The following is a 20,902-nucleotide window of genomic DNA, read 5'->3' as shown; positions in this document are numbered from 1 at the left end:
AGATATTGCTATGAACAGCATGCGGTCAAAGCAGCTCTCCATGCAGGTGAAACGAGCCTGCTTAAGCTGCAAAAACTGAAAAAAAAAAACCTCATCTGAGACTTTGCTGCAGTGTTAGGATTGGCAAAATCTACAGTTTGGTACATCCTGAGAAAGAAAGCATTGGTGAGGTCAGCAACGTAAAAAGATCTGGATGTCCAAGGAAGACAACAGTGGTGGAGAATCTTTTCCATGGTGATGAAAAATCCTATCACATCAGCCAACCAAGTGAACAACACTCTCCAGGAGGTAGGTGTACCAGTAACCAACCATGAAAGTAAATACAGAGTTCACTGCAAGGTTCAAGCCACTCATAAGCCCCAAGAATAGAAAAGCTGGATTGGACTTTGCTAAAAAACAAACAAAGAAACAAAACATCAAAAAAGCCAGCACAGGTCTGGAAAAATATTCTTTCGAGATGAAACCAAGATCAACGTCTCTCAGAATGATGGCAAGATGGCAAAATTATGAGACAGCTCATGATCCAATGCATTCCACATCATCTGTAAAACACAGCGGGGCGGTGTGATGGCTTGGCCATGCATGGCTGCCAGTGTCATTGGGGCACTAGTGTTTGTTTGTTTGTCTGTGTTCAGAGACAAATTGAGCTCAAATTGAGCTAAATGCAGTCAGAGTGATTGGGCAGCATCATAATACAGATGGACAACGACCCAAAACATGCAGCCAAAGCAACACAGTTTATTAAAGCAAAGAAGTGGAATATTCTTGAACTGCCAAATCAGTCACCTGACCGTAACAAACTGAGCTTTTAACTTGCTGAAGACTAAACTTCTCCACACAAACAGCAACTGAAAGGCCTGGCAGAGCATTAACAGGAGGAAACTCTTTTATGCAACCTTTTTGTTCAACCCACTGAATTAAAGCTGAAGGTCTGCACTTCAACTGCATCTGAATTGTTGCATTTAAAATTCATTGTGGTAAGGTACAGAAGCAAAATTAGAAAAAGTTGTCTGTGTCCAAATATTAATGGACATAACTGTACGTTTGGACTGTGAGAGGAAGCCTGGAAACCCACTAAGTCACAGGAACAGGAACTTAACGAAGGCTAGAAACATCTTATTGAGAAACAACAGTACTCACCACTACGCCACCAGTAACCAGAATTTCATCAAAATGCCAGAGAACCAGTCTACAAAGGCTGTTTCATTAAATGATAGCAACTTGAACTCTCATTATTGAAATCCTATGAATCTCTTAATAACTGTAGATAACTCTAATAGCATATGGGACACTGTATTATAAGCATCTTTAAATTTATGTTTTTAAAAAGAAAATCACATAACATATAATAAAATATAACCTTTATTTAACATCCCTACAGGCATCGCATCTCCCAGGATTTACTGTTTCATTGAGCAGTACATGTACCTTATATATACTTACTATAACAAACAGAAAAAACATGGTAAATATAGCTTTACATACATGTCACCAACTGAAATAACATACAACGTTTGGCAAACGGGGATGGGCTGGATCTTCCATGCATGCTGGAGGGAGAGTCAGGGTGTCTGATTTGAAATAGACATGGAGATGTTGGTATGGTGTTCTGCCCATTTCTTCATTATGTACACACTGCCGCACAGCCAACTTGCACCTTCTCAAACACTCTGGAAGAAATAAGAGGGATTTATAAGGTTTGCACACACGCAGTCATATTTCCACAGAGGATATAAAATTGGCATATTGTGCATTAATTTAATGAATTATTTTACCGGTAACTGAATGATGTACACACACACACACACACACACACACACACACACACACACACACACACACACACACAAACTCTTACCTTAAAACATAAGACCTGGACTTCTGCTGGTCCTCTAAAGCCAAAGAAAGGTGGAAAGATAATTAAAGGAAGAAGACATTAAATGGAATCATGAGATATTGGTAATCACTTTAATCAGAAACATTCTGACAGAAAGCTTGACCGTTCGTTTAAGGTCTTGCTGTCTTGTAGGTCTGGGTGTGTCCTTATGTGTGAGATTGCTTAAGTGCGTATTTTCCATCAGGGATTATCTGCCTCAGTTTCTGCTCTCTTAGCCCATTCTCCCCTCTTCTCACAGCACTCGGCCTGTTGACTCATGGTAATGTGAAGAGTTTGGCTGTGTGTCAGATCATCTGGAGTCATTTATAGAAGCTGTCGAGTGCCGCACTGACATCACCCCTATCTCTCGCCCAATGGCCAATCCTGCCTAATCCTTCTTTCTCCCCATGCGGGGCCATCCCATGTAAGGCTGAGCTGTATGGGATCACATACTGACACCTTGTAGAGACCTATAAGCAGGATCACGTCATTTATAGGGCACAGTTTACACTTGGCCTGAAAACGCTTTTTCAGTAATCTGATCACAAGAGGACAGCTGTACATAAATACAGGTGTGAACCCATCCAAACACACTGGAGTTGCATTCGGAGTAGAAAGGTATGTGACCCCATTTACGTAACAGCATGATGTGAAGACACTTGTGTCCCTGACCACATTCAAGGTCAAGTTTGAAGTGTGTATGTATCATGGCAACTATTTTATTCCCTCAAGTCAAACAACTAAGAAGGACACTGAAACTGTTCAAAGTGCAAAAATAATGCACAATGGTTGTTCTCCTATATTGCATATTACAAAATGTAATTGGAGCTGAACAGCAACATTCAATCACAAGTGGTTATTTTTAAATATAATCAGTTAGAGTTTCGTCAGGATCCCTACACTCTGAGAAGATTTTGTTTGCTGTGACTGCTTTCTGGAACCTCTCCATGGAAAGCACATAGCAGAAAGAGCAACACCATCACAGCAGGTATCAAGAGATTTGACACTGATGAAGTCAGATACAGCATAAAAAGAAAGTGGGTTGCAAAGCTGCTTGCAGGTGAGCATGAAACTTTAGGCAGGCTAAAGCAACATAAATAGAGCGTTCTGTTTGAAATTTAACAACAGGCTGTGTACAAAAATAACAGAGTGAGTTATCAACGGATGTGAATCTGCTGATGTGTCAGATCTTAATAGTTAAAAGGAAATTTTTAGTACTCCCTGTGAAATTCTACACCACTGGAGTAATTAAAACACCAAAACACAAATGTGGCAGTCTAAGAGTGAGGATATAAATAGCATAATAAAAGCAGTGAAAACATCAGATTTGGTATTTCTATTTAGCCATCATTAATCCTCGCCACATTACCACATCTAAAAGCAGGGCTTGCAATGTACAAAATGCACAGAGGATAAAGGCTGAGAGGAGACATGAGGAGGGAAGAGGAGAGCAAGAGCGGCGTTGCTTTTAAACTGATGAGTTTGTCACTGCAGCTCATGGCTGGTCAGTGGCTCTGCAGGTTTTATCAGTCTGTCCCATTTCATCTCCAATGACAACTGAGCCAGTAAACTGGGTTTGCCAGTGAAAGCTTTAATAACAAATACTTTGTCATAGTGATGTTGCATAGCATACAGGGAGAGGCCATCATCATCATCGTTTATTTATATAGCACTTTAAAAAGAATATATATACAATATCAGGGGACTTCAATCATGCCTCTTTGGACTCCACACTGCCCACCTTCACCCAGTATGTGACCTGCTCAACCAGAGACAATAAAACACTGGACTTACTGTATGCCAATGCTGAAGAGGCATACAGTTCATCACCTCTCCCTCCACTGGGCAAATCTGACCACAACCTGGTGCACCTTGTCCCTGTGTATGAGCCCTTAGTGCGCAGGGTGCCACCAGCCACCCGCACAGTGCAGAGATGGTCAGAGGAGAGCGAGGAGGCTCTTAAGGACTGTTTTGAGTCGACTGTGTGGGAGGTGATCTGTGACGACCATGGAGAGGACATCGACAGCCTTACTACATGCATTACTGACTATATAAACTTCTGTGTGGATAACACTGTACCTACCAGGACTGTACGGTGTTTCTCCAACAACAAACCTTGGATTACCCCAGAAATTAAAGCTGTCCTCAAGCAGAAGAGGAGGGCCTTCAAATCCAAAGACAAAGAGGAGTTGAAAAGGGTGCAGAGAGAGTTGAGGGGACTGATAAGGAATGGGAAGGAGAGCTACAGGCAGAAGATGGAGAACCAGCTTCAGCAAAACAACGTTGGTGAAGTCTGGAGAGGCCTCAGAACCATCTCAGGCCACAAACAGCAGAACTCTCTGCCTGGGAGGGATGTGAGATGGGCAAATGAACTGAATCATTTCTTCAACAGATTTGATTCAACCATGAGACAGTCTGCAACATCGGCTGCAGACTCACCCACCCCCACTGCTGCTGTTCCACCTCAGACACTTCACACCTCCTCTATTCACCCTGCTCACTCCCCCCCACCCCCAACAACAGCATCCAATACACACTCAACACAAGGCTCCAGCCTGTCTCTCTCAACCACCCAGGTTAGGAGGGAACTGAGGAGGATTAATGGCAAGAAGGCAGCGGGCCCAGATGGCATCAGCTCGAGGGTCGTCAGGTCCTGCGCGGACCAACTGTGTGGGGTGATGGAGCACCTCTTCAACCTGAGCCTGAGGTTGGGAAGAGTCCCACAGCTCTGGAAAACCTCCTGTGTTGTACCAGTGCCAAAGACTTCACGCCCCAAGGACCTCAACAGCTACAGGCCGGTGGCTCTGACATCCCACCTGATGAAGACCCTGGAGCGGTTGGTCCTGGCTCAGCTTCGGCGCCTAACAAGCTCATCACTGGACCCACTTCAGTTTGCCTACCAGCCTGGCATTGGAGCGGATGATGCCGTCATTCACCTCCTACATCGTTCCCTCGCTCACCTGGAGACCGCTGGAAGCACTGTGAGAATCATGTTCTTTGATTTCTCCAGTGCCTTCAACACCATTCTTCCCTCGGTTCTAAAGGACAAGCTGGTGAACTCTGGAGTGGACCATCACCTCACTACCTGGATCCTGGACTACCTCACCGACCGACCACAGTATGTGAGGACTCAGGGCTGTGTGTCGGACAGGGTCGTCTGCAGTACGGGGGCCCCACAGGGAACGGTTCTGGCTCCGTTCCTCTTCACCATCTACACTGCAGACTTCTCCCACAATTCCACCCAGTGCTTCCTGCAGAAGTTCTCTGATGACTCTGCAATAGTCGGCCTCATCACTGATGGGGACGACAAGGAGTACAGAGGTCTGACCCAAGACTTTGTGGACTGGTGCCAGCTGAACTACCTCCAGATCAACGCCAGTAAAACCAAGGAGCTGGTGGTAGACTTCCGCAGGCACAAGCATTCTCCACTGCAACCACTGAACATCCAGGGTATGGACATTGAGGCTGTGGACAGCTACAGGTACCTTGGTGTTCATCTGAACAATAGACTGGACTGGACTCATAACTCAGACGCCCTCTACAGGAAAGGGCAGAGCAGGCTGTACCTGCTGCGGAGACTCAGGTCATTTGGAGTGGAGGGCCCACTCCTGAAGACCTTCTATGACTCTGTCGTGGCTTCTGCTATCTTTTATGGTGTGGTCTGCTGGGGCGGCAGCATCTCTGCTGGGGACAGGAAGAGACTGAACAGGGTGATCCGAAGGGCCAGCTCTGTTCTAGGATGCCCTCTGGACCCAGTGGAGGTGGTGAGTGACAGGAGAATGGCGGCTAAGCTGTCATCCCTGTTGGACAACGTCTCCCACCCCATGCAGCAGACTGTGACAGCACTGAGCAGCTCCTTCAGTGGGAGACTGCGGCACCCACGGTGTGGGACGGAGAGATTTCGCAGGTCTTTCCTCCCCACTGCTGTCAGACTCCACAACAAAGACTTTAACTGAACAAACACACACATCCATACATATGCAATAATACTAAGTGCAATAATCTTTTCTGGCATCGTTGTATTTTTACTCAGTTGTATATAGCATTCGTATTCTATTTTTATCTTATTGTATATTTTTATTCTATTTTATTCTACTGTATATAGTATATTATTTTATTCTATTCTGTACAGTTGTGTACTGTATTTATTCTTATTGTATTCTAATTTTTGCGTCATAACTTTTGCACTGTCCACTTCCTGCTGTGACAAAACAAATTTCCCACGTGTGGGACTAATAAAGGTTATCTTATCTTATCTTATATATATAACAATAAATATAAATATAGGAATAAAATAGCAAAAACCAGACATAGCAATAAAATTAATAAAAATGCCAGTTACCCACAGAGTTAAAAGCCAGGGAATAAAAATAGGTTTTTAATCTGGACTTAAAAACTGGCACTGATGTAGTCTGTCTAATAAGGAGAGGAAGGCTTTTCCAAAGCATCGGAGCCGCAACAGAGAACGCTCGGTCTCCTCCAAGTTTCAGCCGTGACTTTGGGACAGAAAGCAACAGTTGCTGACCGAAGCGCAGGAATGGGGACATGTGGCTTCAACAAGTCAGACAAACAAACAGGTGCCAGACCATTTAGAGATTTAAAAACCAATAAAAGAACTTTAAAACGGATCCTAAATTCCATTGGAAGCCAATGTAGAGGCCAAGACCGGAGTGATGTGGTCGAATTTCCTTCTGCCAGTTAAAAATCGTGCCGTGGCATTTTGCACTAGTTGCAAGCGTGAGTGGGATGTGTCTAAGTAGCATGACTGCCAGGAAGCAGAATATTGGATTGGAACATGATGAGCTAAAATGATGATCCATATCAAAATCATCCATTTTATCTGGCAGTGGTTTTATTTTTATGGCCAAGTGGTACCACAAGAACTTACAGTACAGGCCACCTACAGAGAAATAGGGAGACACCTCGAAGAGTAAACAAAGCAATAAAAACAAACTGAAACAAAACAGTACAGGTAGATGCAGAGCACAGGGGAAAGCTGTCTGCTTGTTTACAGATGGATGTTCACAGTGTCCTATGTTACTAAGGTATTTACAGTGAGGGTTTAGGCAAGTGAACAGAGGTAAGTTGCTAATGAACTTACCTCTAGAAGTTTAGATAATAGTTTATTTCCCCTTCTCAGCATCTGGAAGAATGACCTCTGTTTAGGAAAAAAAAGTGTAGCTGTGGTTAAAAAAACTTCTGCTTTTCAAATTGATGTAAATGTCTTTTTATAGTTACAATAATTCACAACAGCTTAGGGAGAAAATATTGAAGAGTAAATGTAGAAATATTTCCCCATTTGATCAACAGTAGATACATACGTTTGACCTCGAGCTTGCAGGAGACGGTGGCCTCTCCCTGGGCATTTTTAGCTCTGCAGGTGTACACACCACCATCAAAGCTGCAGGGCTTTCGGATCTCGAGGGAGCAAATGCCCTGGTTGGAGATCTGACGATACTTGGGGTCGTCACCAATGACCATTTGATTCTTCAACCACTCGATCTTAGGCTGAGATGAAAGAAAAATGTACAAAATAAATTAACTTTACCACAAAATTACCAAGACTGATGTTAATGAAAATCAACATCTTGCATGAATTATCATGATAACAGCAGCTGGGATGTACAAGGTTGATCTCTTCTGCAACATGAGAATATTCATCGGACACATTCAGGAACCAATCTGTAAAGACACGATGACTAATAGAGACACGTGAAAAAGTGTGTGACAGTTTTGGCCATGAAGCATGGTTAAGGTAGTCAGTTGGTCTACCACTTCCAAGCTGAATACTCAACAACTATTCGAAAGATTGCCACGAAATATCAAGATCAGGTTATGTTTGTAAGTTAATTAAATAAGTTAATTAAAGACATCCAGGTTCTGTGCACCTCGGTTTATTTCAGATTTCCCCAAGACTAGACGAACCTCCCAAATATACACATTGGTCACACTGTCATAGTGTATATTTGAACATGCTGATTTCGATGTTAGCTCTTTAACCTATGTAAAGCCTTAGAGAACTGTTGGCATGGCAACGGACTTGGTCACCAGAAAAATGGTTAAATGGCGAAACAGGGAAAATGCAAAGAAATCCAGTAATTTCTACAGGTTAAAGGTTGATTTTCAGACCAATTCTGTTTTGACTGAATGTGTCCTGTGTGACAAAACACAACTGGCGTCTCAGTAAAGCCTAATAAACCCCTGCCAATAGTCAGTGAATGTTACCGTTTCAAACTGGTCTTTAAATCTCTTAATCCTGGCAAAACTGACATTTGTGGTCCACCTCTGTAGCTTCACCGATGTGTTTTTTTCCACTTCAGTTTTACATTTCTTACTTTAAACTGTCGTGGTTTTTCTTTCCTGTCTGCTTGGTACAGAGTGAGCTATTTAAACTTGTTCTGCAGCTGTGGTCTGTTTGGGCGGCAAAAATAGTGCTTTCTGTGTTACAAACACATCTTCAATCACCCATGAAAGGAGAACAATCTATACTTCTTATCACTGTCTCTTTTTCTGTCCGCCCTTCTTATCACGCATCTCTCACCCCCTTAATGCAGTCCCCTACTCTATGTGACAGCTCTTTATCAGAGACAACAGGACAAGCTATCACACTACTGAGCATGCCTTTGTACTGGACCTCTCCACACTGAACTCCATGCCAGGGAAGAGGAGGTGGCTCGATAAACACATGCTATAAAACACTTCAAGCCCACTTACAGGAGTATAAGAGATTTCAATTTACAGTGATTATGTAAAGACGTGAAGTTAAAGTATCGGTCATACAGCGGTTAAGTAGATGACCAGGTGTACCCTGCCCCCGCCCTATGCCCAGTGGGATAGGCTGGATAAGCAGAGGACGACAGATTGTTGGACGCATGGTTAAGCAGACATACAGATGATACAACTACTTGGAGAAATCTTTTTACACCACAGGGAAAGGCAAGAAAGACCTATTTGGCAAGGACAGCTCTCAGTCTGTAGATACTAACTTGAAGGAAAATTGCTTTCTCATTATTCTCAGCTACAGACTTTGTCTGTGATAAGTTTCACTGTCCCAAACTGTGGCATACTGTCATAAAACGACTAATAAATACTAAACGCTGCAAAAAAGAACAAACACAAAGCTACAAACAAATTACCCATCAATCCCTGTTTTCTTCATTGTCTAACATCAGCTTTTGTGCCGTGCTGTACCAAATTTGTTAGCTCTGTCTCATCTACACCGGCACGCACAGGGCAACTAACTGCTGCTGTCCTGGGGAAAAGCCAAGGACAGCTAGGACGAATAATCAACTGCATTTCCATTCTGAACTGCCACTTAATCTGCCTGCATCTGTCAGACAACTGTAAAGATAAGTTTAACCCAAGCAGTTGCTGCCAAACAGTGAGATACATTCTGAAAATCCCCATAAACATACCAGTGGAAGCCCTCCCTGAACTCCAGAGTGCATCCTTTTTTAACTGTGGCACTAATATCATATTTAAAGTGCATTTGTGAGGTTTTCTGGTGAGAATAAGACCGCTTCAGTTCAAAAAGGAACATTTGCTATGTTTGTGTAACATGGAAAGTCCCCTAAATCTCAATAGGCCAGTTCTATTTATAACCAGCAGATGCTTCCATGTGTCCTCCTAGCTTTGTACCTTTAGTGTGAGCATGAGCTCTAAATATCCAGTCAACTGTTAGGATACCACCACGATACCAACTGATAAGATCTAGTATCAATAAATTGTTGTATAGACACTGCTGTTTATATAAGATGTTGGTGTTTTGGATGTTTTTGTTGTTAAAAATGTGAGCTCTAATATTAAACCACTGTCATAATAGTTCCCTAAAATCTAAGGCGTCTAATTACAAATGTTTTAAGAAGACAAACTATCATAAAATACTAAGCAAATATTCAGACAAGAAAAAAATATGAATGAAACCTTTTTGACATCTGTAAATGAGAGTAATGCACGTCTAACCTTAGGACTCCCACGAACAGAGCACAGCAGCTTGGTGGTGTATCCCACGGTGGCGGCTCTGTCGTTGAGGGCCGTGGTGAACTTTGGAGCCTCGTTGAAGTCATGCTCCGGGTACTCAGGAGGTTTGTAGACAATACCTGTAAAGGAAGCAGCGTTAAGCTTTCATGAGCCAGATATAGTGCAGATCCTCTTTTTTACTGCATTATGTTTAAAAGTGGAACTACTACACACATTTGCTTAAAGAATAAAACACACTGTAACACAACTATGGTAATCATCTTAATGATTTCACAGCCTATTTAAATTTATTTCAGTAATAGCAGAGCACTTGCCAAGAGAGCTATCCACTTATGTTTAAAGCAGTGCCAAGGCCATTCCCACTCCTCAAGTCTCCACTTCAGATTCTTGCAACTAACCACAGCTCAATAAAATCTAAGTATCCATTCGTACTGCAGCCGTGCCACTAAAACTTTATGCAACAGAAACAAACTGATGTGAGACAAATGAAAGTACTGTGTGCATTCAGGGGGTCACCTGTCTTCTGGATGGTGGCCACTTCCTTTGTGACAGTGCTCTTCTCGCTCATGCCCACTTTGTTTTCAGCAAACACTCTAAAGGAATACGAGTTACCCATGACAAGGTCTGAGATGGTGGCACTTAACCTGTGATAGTGCTCCAGCACCATGAACCATTCCTGCGTGAGACAGCAGACAGTCGGATCAGACGTGTGAAATGATAGCAAGACTGGTCCTTACTGGACTGAATTCAAAAAAGTTCAAGTATACTCAGTATACTTACACATGTAATATGTGAAGTCCCTTCAAGGCCCTGCCTACACTCACACACAATTTAAACATTTATTTAATCATAAATGGCCATCGTGGCTCAAGAGTTGGGAGTTCGCCTTGTAATCGGAAGGTTGCCGGTTCGAGCCCCGGCTCGGACAGTCTCGGTCGTTGTGTCCTTGGGCAAGACACTTCACCCGTTGCCTACTGGTGGTGGTCAGAGGGCCCGGTGGCGCCATTGTCCGGCAGCCTCGCCTCTGTCAGTGCGCCCCAGGGTGGCTGTGGCTACAATGTAGCTGCCATCACCAGTGTGTGAATGTGTGTGTGAATGGATATGTAAAGCTTTGGGGTCCTTAGGGACTAGTAAAAGTGCTATATAAATACAGGCCATTTACCATACCAGGGTCACAGTGGCTGCTTTGTTCTGCAAGTTCTAATGCTGCTCATTGTAAAACACATACGACTCCAGCTGAAAAATGTCTTTGTTTCACTAACACACTTCAACAAAGACCATTTTCACAAACATTCTGGTTAGTGCATTTCTGTAAATGGAACATTTATGCCTCGTTCCAGCTGCCTGGATGTCAGAAATTGTTGTAGAAATTGAAAAAGCATTTGTTTTGGTTTTAGCAAGGTTGAGTCTTTCATGCATCACTACCAATACAGCACAATACCTGTGCTTTTGCTCTGAAAAGCACCGCTGCAGCACATCCCCGAATAGTGGCTGCTCTGCAAATGTCTTATTAGCAAATCACAAATACACAACAGGGGCTGTACAAATGAAAAGATTTAGATATCCACTACTGGTTACATTCACTGCCGCCATCTTTGATTGTTAACTCCTGCTCTGAATTTCCGAGTTGGAAATCCCAGTTGAGGAGACAATCCAGATGAAACTGTTATTGGGAACTTGTTAATTCCGACTTCAGAGTTAATCTGAAATTCACCAATAATACAGAACCTTTATAAAACAGACCAATATGCTGCAGTAAGGCTTCACTCTGACTGCATCATATTGAATGAAACACTGAAAACCGAGTTAAATGCACATAAATGTGCATCTTTCTGTGTCGTGTTAAAGATGCCAACACCTGTGGGGCAACTCGACCTCAAACTATGAATAGAAAGTGATGCTCTGGGTTTGTGAGATTCATGTCAACATTACTGATCTGGTGTAACAGATGGGTTTTGTGCAGTTTGAGTAAATCTCTACTATACCCCAGTCTTCTTGTCAGCTTTCTGGACAGTGTATCCAGTGATGTCTGTGTTGCCATTATCCTTGGGTGGAGTCCACTCCAGAGCAGCATTGAAGCCCCAGGCATCCACCAGCTTTATACTAGCAGGAGGACCAGGGCGCTCTGATGAAACACATTACTGTAAGTATCACGGTATTACAATCATAATGAGAAAACCATCTATTTAAACTGTATGTATTTTAAGCAGTAGCTGGCACAAGGCTCAAGCACTCTGGCATCTTTGTCAGAGATGTCATTTATGTTGGCTAATACCCAGAGAAAGTCACAAGTCTAGAAACAAGGAAGTCAACACGTCGGCTGCAAAGCCAGTTGAGCAGATTTAACAGGAAGGCCTCGCGTGAATCAACAGTTTGACACGCTCACATATTCCTTTGTGTAAATGAGATTGTTTTACTCACCCACAATCTGAAGGGTAATTGTGCCTTTATCTTCAAAGCTATCCACTTTTAGGGTCATCTCATAAACACCAGAGTCCTCCCTCTGAGCGCTGCGGATGAACAGGATGCTGTCCTTGTCACTGTTCCTGATATTGACCTTCTTGGTATCCACAGGCTGACCATCTTTAAGCCAGGACACTGCAGGTTTAGGCTTTCCCTAAGGAGTTGAAAACGAGAACGGTTAAAAGCAAAATAAACCGAAGTGTTCAAAAATGTATCTGTCAGCCTTTTATGTTTCCTCACTGACTAATGCAGTGAACGTGCACACTAGCCCGCTTACAAGAAACGGGATGACGAGGTTGATCTGCTCTCCGACTTTCTTGACATAGCGGGACCTGAGAGCCCGAGGCAAGCGGATCTTGGGACGGTCTGCAAAGTCAAATCAAGCATGTTTACTTTTCACCTCGTCCGTCTTCTACAGTCTGACTGGGCAGATTTGCTGCTGATTTACTGAACAGTTAACATTACATGCTAACAGCATAAAGCACGGTGTATACACATCCTGTCAGACTCTTTAAAGTGTGGTCACACATGCATATAATGGCAGGTCAACAAGATCTAAATAGAGCAGCTACTGCTGCTGCAAAGTCTACAAGAACATGATTGAACAGGCTAAAATTAACCCACAACAGTTTTAACAATGCAAATTCATGACAGAAAAATAGTCATAACAGCCGAGAAGCTGACAGTCTATTTAACTTTAGAAAGAGCAATGACTATAAAGTGGAAAATGCACTGTTAGCAGGACAAAACAAACTAATTTGAAACAGCGATGTGTGCGAAACGCATACAATTAAAAACTAACTTGATCATCAAAGATTTTTTAAAGCGTCAGCTCGTCGCACTTTCACTTCAGTTTTTCAACGTAAAACATTTCCTTAAAAACATAAAAAACAAGCTAACATGAAATCTTTTCCATATTGATGGAAGTAGACCTGATACATCGTCACACTCAAGCCACCGTTTAAGTGCTTATGCCTCATGACCCAGTTTTGCAGGACCAAACAAAACAAAAAATGAGGTGAAATCTAAACAAAGGTTGTGTGTGCTTAAAGAAAAGTGCAGTATCTGGGCAGGGAGAGCCGAACAAGTAAACCAGCAGCTCCTAAAATAGCTTTAGTGACAAGAAAGACTGAACCCTGAAAGCACAGCCCTCATGTCGTGCCCAAAGGAACCACAAATACATGTCAACGCTTTCAGCTGAGCAGTGGTTGCGATATCACGTCTGCAGACGACTGCAGCAACTCCTGATGTGAATTAAAATCAAACAGGTGAAGTTGCATCGCAGACATCTAGCTGGGCTCTGTTGGATGGTTTCCTTCACGCCAAGTGCTAAGTATCAGGAACAGCATCTTCACATGTTTCTGCATAAGCAGCAAATATCTGAAAAGCTCCCTGGGCTTAGAGGATAAATAAAACCACCAGGCTCCTGCCCTCCCTCACCTCATTCACCCCCCCCCCCCTACAGCCTGCTTCTCCTAATCCACTCAAACTACCCTCCCATTGGGCACCACATCCACTTCCATCTTCTTCTAGCTATAAGAGTGTTTACATCTTCTCCTTCTGATGCACTAAATCTAACCTGATATCTTGCCTTCCTGTTCTTACATTTGTCACCGTATCATTGCTTCTCAGGATGGGATCTTGCTTCTGGAACAACCATTTCCCAAGTAGATCAGGGCTGCCTCCAGATTTGGCTCAAACACTAATCCTTGCTAATCAGCACACTTCCCAGCAATGCCCCCGAAGTGTTGCAGGCATTGTGGCATCCAGCAGCCTGTAAGTCCCCCCTGCAAGGAATCTATAATCTGCCATTGTCTCCGGATAAAATGTCTTTGTAGGGGGCTTTCAGCATATGTAGGTCAGCATGTCTTCCTCTAAAGCTTAAACCTGTGGATGGGTGTCTGGTCCGGACAGCTTGTGACTGACACACAGCTGAATTTAACCTCAACAAGCCATACAGAATCCAACAATTAGGCTCATGTTTCACCAACCAGGAAATACGCCTAGAGACAGTAAGCTGTGGGTAACTGGGGCATGTCAACTCAGGTCGGCACTACGTCAGTGTGTGGGTTCAGAATCAGAACTACGGAAAATAAACCAACTGTGGTTTAAACCACAGAAAAAGTACTGTGAGCGAAGTGTGGTGACAAGAGAGTCTCTGTGTATTCTGGAGCTGTACTTCTCAGTACACAGCACACCACAATAGTGAAGCAACAGTTAAAGTGAGGAATTTTACAAAGGTCATAATAACCATCAGCCAGATTTTTGCATTTTTAACAAGAACGCATTGGTCAAAGGGGAAAGAATAGTCGTTGATGCAATCGTAAGCAAAAAGGCTGCATCCATTATTAGTTATATAGTACTAGGCAGTCTCTTTTTGTGCTTGGAGTCAAATGCTTTAACACGTTTCCCATGGTAGTCATGCTAATATAACAATCTTAGGGCAAGCATGTTAATATTTGCTAATGAGCCTATTTGGGCGTGGTGCAAACGCCTACTTACTTCTAGCTATAACCGTGTTTGGCCTTTTTTTGAGTAAACTGTGACCCAGTGATAAGTAAATGAAAGACTGTTTCACACACACAGTTCATGAATGAATGTACCAAACTGTATCGGCAATACAGTACTGTGCAAAAATCTCGAGTCAGCCTTCAGTTTGCTTTCTTGAGCAATAATTATCGAGTCTTTCAAAGATTTAGAAAGACACAAAAAGTAACACAAAGGTCAAAGATAACACAGTTTGATAGACATAAAATTGTATTTTTGCACCAACAAGGTGATTTATGGAGAGCAACCTCTCACGATACCTTAGTAAGATTTTGATCCATCACACATTAGTATCTGTAAAACATCTCTGGCAGCACTGCCAGTAATGTAAAAGCATTCCTGGATAGAAAAACAGACAGTGGAACACTTTCAGTCATGGACTCAACCTCAACATGACTGAAGCAGTGTGTGATCAACTTGACTCAGAGCAGAACAAAAGGCAGCCAACGTCCAAAGAACAGCTGGATGTCCTTCAAGAAGCCTGGATTCCTGAATAGTACTCACAGAAATTACACGAACGTTCGCCTAACAGAGTTTAGGCTGCGTTGAAGAATAAAGGTGCTGATAGCAAATACTGACTTTTAACCTTGTTAGAATTGTGCAAACTCTGTTTTTGCTTTATATGCAGTGTTTACATGTATGTGTGGATATTTCAATAAAATGCTGCAGCTAATTCCCATTTTCCTAGCAAATTGCAAAGAAACAAGGGGCGGCTTTTGTACATTACTGTATATTAAGTGATATTATAGTCTGGACCAAAGCTGCAAACTGATTCAAAGTGATTTAGTGCAATTTAGTTTTATATTTATTCAGTTATATTTAGTTTAGTTATATATTTTCATGGATGTATAAAATGACAGGAACATTCTGTAAATTGAAAGTGTACCAACCAGCAGTCTTGACTGAAGATGTGCGTACATGCAAATGAAAGCATGACTTACAGCTAATGAAAGCTCTTGTCAGCACCTTTGCGATTTATGTGCTTGCATCTGTGCAATCCATCTGAGGCACCAGCAGTTAATACCACCTCTACCTCACTGGTTGTAACATGAGTATTTTAAGGATAGGTCATAAGTTACAACTATGTTAGAGCTCCTGATAAAGAGTTGGAGACAGTCATTTTACCAGGTGGCTGCACAGCAACGGAGAGCTTCGTAGTAAGGTTCTGGTGCGGGACGTCTTGTGCAGAGATGAACAGCATATTCTCTGTGTTAATTCTCACTATGAAATAGAAATTCTCATTGTACTGTGCAAGCAAGCTTTGCGTGGTTCCTTCTCCAAACAGAATAATGTCACGGGAGCTTAGCAACAAAGGTTTGAAGAAACCTTTTAGGAATTATGAGACGTTTTTAGAGTTGGTTTGACACTTTCTACGAAGACTAACTTGTAAGTGTGTTATGTGATTTTAGACTGTTTTTTAAAAAAAAGCTGTCCAAAAAAAACACAACTTTGCTGGAAGCTGCCTGATAGTGAGGTGCAATAATGACTCACCAACAACCTCGCGGATTGGCACAGGGTCAGCGAGTGTTCCAGGTTCGCTGCGGCCACCGGGGTTTACAGCCACCACGCGCACGCGCAGCAAATCACCTGCTTTCAGATTTTTGATGCAGTATCGGTTAGCTGCAGTCAGCTCCTCGTTAGCTACAACCCAGTCTGTTGCTGTTGGGAAACCAAGGATCTGTGTTAGTGAGAGGCTTTCAGGGTCATTATTCCATATTATGAAAAGAATGCAAACTATCCGCTTTTTCTCCTGATGGTTTTTTATTTATTGCAATTTTCCTGAATGTTGAAAACCCCTCAATTAAACTTAACTGGTTTATCACCTGTTGACACCAGTTTACAAACAACCTGCCCATAAGAAGTATACTTTGGCTACCGTGACGAAATCTCAGAAGGCATGCCGTCATCTGAGCAAATGAGTGCTTCTAAAAGTGGTGTCGGGAGATACAGCGACAGCCGGTAAACTGATGCCTGCCGTATACGGCCCGGACCCAGCAATGAGTATATTTGCCCTCTGACACGCTGGGGACAGGTGCAAGCAAACACTCTCACATACATGTGACACACATATGCAGACTTACTTCCATCCTTGCAGTACTCGATGGCGTATCCATCCAGGCCCGAGTCTCCGATGGTCTCTGGTGTCTTCCACTTAATGGTGAGACTGGAGTCGTTAACATCATCCACAGACACGTCCAAAGGAGCACTGGTGGGGACTGTGAGAGGTTTAGTGCAGTGAAGCTTGATAAAGCATTCTTAATATAGACAAAACAGTTAAAAGTACACACATAATGGGAAAATTAGCAAGATACTTTACATTCTAATGCATAAATATGTGGAGCTGCAACTCAGTTATTTTTATTGATAATTATTATGGAAGATTTTTGTCATTTTCACAATGAAGCATTAGAAAAACAGTCAAACAATATGTTGATACAAGATCTGATTTAAAGCCAAATTCATTTATCATTTCCAGCTTTTTAAATAAGAGGATCTCTTTCTTTAATTTCTTTACATACAAGATAAAAGTGAATATAATTGTTTTAGGAGATTAATGCCACATCTGACACACAGCAGGATCAGATGTTAGTGTTACCTGCAGGAGGTGGTGGTGTGGGGGCCTTAGGTGGCTCCTCGACTACAGCAGGTTCCACTGGAGCAGCTAGCAAGAAAAAGGAGAATATTTACATTTTTATAAGCAAATACAAGAAAAAAAACCTGGTACTTATCCACAGTATTTTTTCTATACAGCAGCATTCAACGATGCAAATGTCCAAACCTTTGAAAAAAACTATTTTACTGCAGAGAAAAGGGCATCAGGAAGTTACCTTCTCACAGATTGGGAAAGTCATGATGGGAAGTACTTATTTGTAATAACGATAATGTTTACCGTCTGCCGGAGCATCTGCAGCAGGAGCAGCAGCAGCATCTTCAGCGGCAGGAGCTGTAGCTAGCATTAAAACGCCGTTAGGGAAGCCAGTTAGATACGAACAATTTGACATTATTAATGCAGGTAATTGAACGTTTTTAGGCATTTTGATAAACTTACAGTGATGTGAAAAAGAAAGTTTTCACAGAACCTTTTGTGAAAACTAAATGTGTGTCATATTACAGGACCACCTTTAGAAGTGATAACTTGAAGGAATCCTTGACTATCAGTGTCTTGTGGAGGACTTTTTGCCCACTCTTCTTTACACTGCTTCAGTTCATTGAGACTTGCACTTGAATTTCCCAGAGGAACCCACCCGAGGGATTAATAAAGTTTTATCTTATCTCTGGGTTTTTTTTTTTATGCACAGCTCTCTTAAGCTCCTGTCCAGCATTTCATTCGTGCGAAGGTCAGGACTTTGAGTGGACCATTGCAACATCTCGATTCTTTTGCATGCTGTGTTTGTCATAACGCACAGCACCACATTTGGGGAAAAACAACAGCATCTCCACACTAAGTCTTGTGGGTTTTTTTAGATGCTACTTAGCAAGCCTAAGATGAGCTGCCAAGTTCTTATAAGAGAGAAGAGGCTTTCTTTTGGCAACCCTTCCAAACAAGCCTAATTGTACTGTCATGAACTTTAACATTTAATATGTTAATGTGTTGTTTGGAATTTATCTAAGAATTGCACAGTCTGACCTTGGGGTGAATTTGGCATCCACTCGTGAGACGATTCTCGCATTGTGTTAACACAAGCATCTGAATGCTCCACACCAGTCAGCTGCCAAAACTGCTGCTTTTATAGAGGTGCTCAGACTTGCGAATGATCAGTTAACCAGCATTTGATTACCAGAAACCTGCTGCTCTTTACCCTCTTCATTCCTTTGGAAACTGTTCTTTCCAAACAAGTGCACAGAGTCCCACAAAAGCTTTTTTTCACATCACTGTATACTCTACTGAGCAAGCAGCAGGAAAGAGCAGTGTGGGTACAGCTGTGTTAGAACAAACAGGTGACCAGATGTCCACAAACAAAAACCTCAGCAGTTAAGAAAGGCGGAAGATGAACACACAAACACATTTACAGACAGAAACACAAGAAGTGCACAGTGGAACACAAACACATGTTGCATATCAGCTTGCATATGTGTGGAGACAGCCTGTGGTGTAAGTTTACTCTTAGTAGCTGTTCAATCTCCTCTGTCTTCTGTCATATTGCCATCAGTTAAGGTTAAGGGTCATGTGTCGAGGTTTAAAGCCAAAAACACATTGAACCAATTCTTCATTTTATTAGAGTATTGATACAAGAGGGTAACTTGTGATCCAGCTTTCGTTTCAGTCTGCAAAAAGGCTTCAAGCGCTGGTGTTTACAGTTAATGTGTGGTCAACTTGGGGTAAATTACTGAACAGGAGTAGAAGCATGAGAGATTTGTTTTTAAAGAAATGTGTTGTACTTTGCTTATGTAGCACACACTGTAGTTTACAGTGTTCAAGTTTCAGATTGTAAAGTAAAATTTAAAACACTACACAATGTTTTGCAAATCCTTTCAACACTAAATTATATTTAAAATAGTACAAAGACAACATATTAAATGTAAAAAAATAAGAAATCCGTTTGCTTTTTGAAAAAAATGTTCGTGTAACTTGTTGGAGGGACATCTCCCAACTAATAAGGCTCTCCACAAAAATGCCACCATGCCAACAAATTCAAGTCGCATGCAAAACAAAATGCAAGATCTAGAAATTCAGCTGCGTTTTCTTAGCTCAGACACATTTAGGTCTTTTATCTGTGACCTGACAAACTGAGATTAGAGGGTTTTGTTTTTTTGTTTTGTTTTTAAAATGATGAGTATTTTTAAAATTTACTCAGATTTAGAGCAACAAATGTTGCCATTCAGATGACATCATTTTCAGGGAAAGCCTTGCTTATGTCGGCAACACATTCTCCACATATTACAGCAGCATAGCTCTGTATTAAAGGGTCCCAAATGGCCATGCCAGCAGTCCACACCTGTCACCTACTTAAAACATATGAAAGAAAAAATATGACAAAGGAATGCTGAACTGTGGAACAGCTGAAATCCTACAGCAAGTAAGAATGGAAACCATGTGGCTTGTAAAACCATTAAAACTAGAGCAACTGGTCTTCTCAGTTCCCTGTCACTTATAGAGAGAGCTGCTTAAAAGGGAAGGTTTCTGCTCTAAATCGGTATGCTTGGTCTCGTTCAGGTTTTTCTTTTAAGTTTTCCTAGAATTCACATCCCAACTTTGTGGAAAGGGGAGAGTGGGGGTGTTGCACGTGTACTCTGATCCACTGCTAGTACAGGCAGTAAATTATGGCAGCCTTGCTCAAAGTAAGTACTTGTAAAAACTAATGACAATTGTACTGTTACTACTCACTTGATACAATTAGGAAGCACTTTGTTGCACTGCATTCACTTTAGTTTTGATCACTGGCTTTAGGATGCTTCAAAGCTGTCTGATGCAACTTCCTAACTTGGGGGAGAAAATGTCTGCTTATATTCTTAATTAAATCAAACACTGTTAAACACGAGAGCTACCCACGCATAGTCACGGTTAGTAATATTAGCTTGCAACTCTACTCCGTTCCCAAGAGTCTATCGAGATACCGGGAGCGCTTCCTTCAGCAGCGGGGGTGTCTTCTGCTGGAGGGGCGGCAGCTGCTTCTGCCTCGGCTGGAGGAGCTTCAGCAGGTGCGGCCTCGGCAGGTGGAGCCTCCACGGGTGGAACGGGCTCAGGTGCCTTCTCCGCAGCCTTCTTGACTGGTGACTTCTTGATAGGTGCAGGTTTGGCCGGCATCTTGCTGGCGGACGCGAACTCCTCGGGATGAGGCGGTGGAAGAGTCTTAGGTAACATATATACTGAGGGCTGGTGGGCTGCTCCACCCATTCCCATGACTTCTACACCCGCCTACCCACTTAAGCCACATCTTCTATGGGAAGACTGAAGGTAAAGAAATATAAGGAGAAAAAAAGTTGTGTACCTTTAACTCAGGTAACACACCTGTCGATAATTAAACTGATAATTAAGAAACCATCAAATACGGTCCTTCAACTTAATTGAGTAGTGGCCCATTAGCACCCCCTAGT

At 42.4% G+C, this 20,902-nt stretch overlaps 1 protein-coding gene across 3 annotated transcripts; it reads right to left on the bottom strand.

Moving 5' to 3' along the window:
* Positions 1–1,344: 1,344 nt before the first annotated feature.
* On the bottom strand, positions 1,345–20,883 carry mybpha (myosin binding protein Ha). 3 transcript variants are annotated; one of them, XR_014909066.1, is made up of 14 exons: positions 20,423–20,883; positions 17,757–17,816; positions 17,463–17,528; positions 16,948–17,082; positions 16,358–16,525; positions 12,597–12,685; positions 12,278–12,473; positions 11,842–11,981; positions 10,373–10,532; positions 9,839–9,975; positions 7,198–7,384; positions 6,978–7,034; positions 1,859–1,892; positions 1,345–1,670 (listed from the first exon to the last, which is right to left on the bottom strand). XR_014909066.1 is itself a non-coding variant. In XM_085393882.1 (13 exons), exons 1-12 carry the CDS (start codon positions 20,706–20,708, stop codon positions 7,000–7,002), a joined length of 1,659 nt encoding a protein of 552 aa, XP_085250008.1. In that variant the 5' UTR covers positions 20,709–20,883; the 3' UTR covers positions 6,142–6,776; positions 6,978–6,999. The 3 variants fall into 3 exon arrangements, 1 of the variants encoding a protein (XP_085250008.1); XR_014909067.1 differs by lacking the exons at positions 1,345–1,670; positions 1,859–1,892 and adding exons at positions 1,910–3,581; positions 6,147–6,776; XM_085393882.1 differs by lacking the exons at positions 1,345–1,670; positions 1,859–1,892 and adding an exon at positions 6,142–6,776.
* Positions 20,884–20,902: the final 19 nt, after the last annotated feature.

The sequence above is a fragment of the Rhamphochromis longiceps genome, linkage group LG20, assembly GCF_057381845.1.
Source record: "Rhamphochromis longiceps isolate RC_006_pf linkage group LG20, R_longiceps_female_GT1.1, whole genome shotgun sequence".
Taxonomy (NCBI): Eukaryota; Metazoa; Chordata; class Actinopteri; order Cichliformes; family Cichlidae; genus Rhamphochromis; species Rhamphochromis longiceps.
The sequence above is the reverse complement of the archived record's forward strand: the minus strand, read 5'-3'. Positions and strand labels throughout refer to the sequence as shown.

Excerpts from the sequence above, each read along its gene's own strand:
- mybpha (XM_085393882.1), bottom strand. The coding sequence starts at position 20,708 with ATGGGAATGGGTGGAGCAGCCCACCAGCCCTCAGTATATATGTTACCT. Across the intron at positions 17,817-20,422 it reads TGCTGAAGGAAGCGCTCCCG|CTACAGCTCCTGCCGCTGAA; the intron begins GTATCTCGATAG and ends TTTTAATGCTAG. Across the intron at positions 12,686-16,357 it reads GCCAATCCGCGAGGTTGTTG|ACCGTCCCAAGATCCGCTTG; the intron begins GTGAGTCATTAT and ends TTGACTTTGCAG.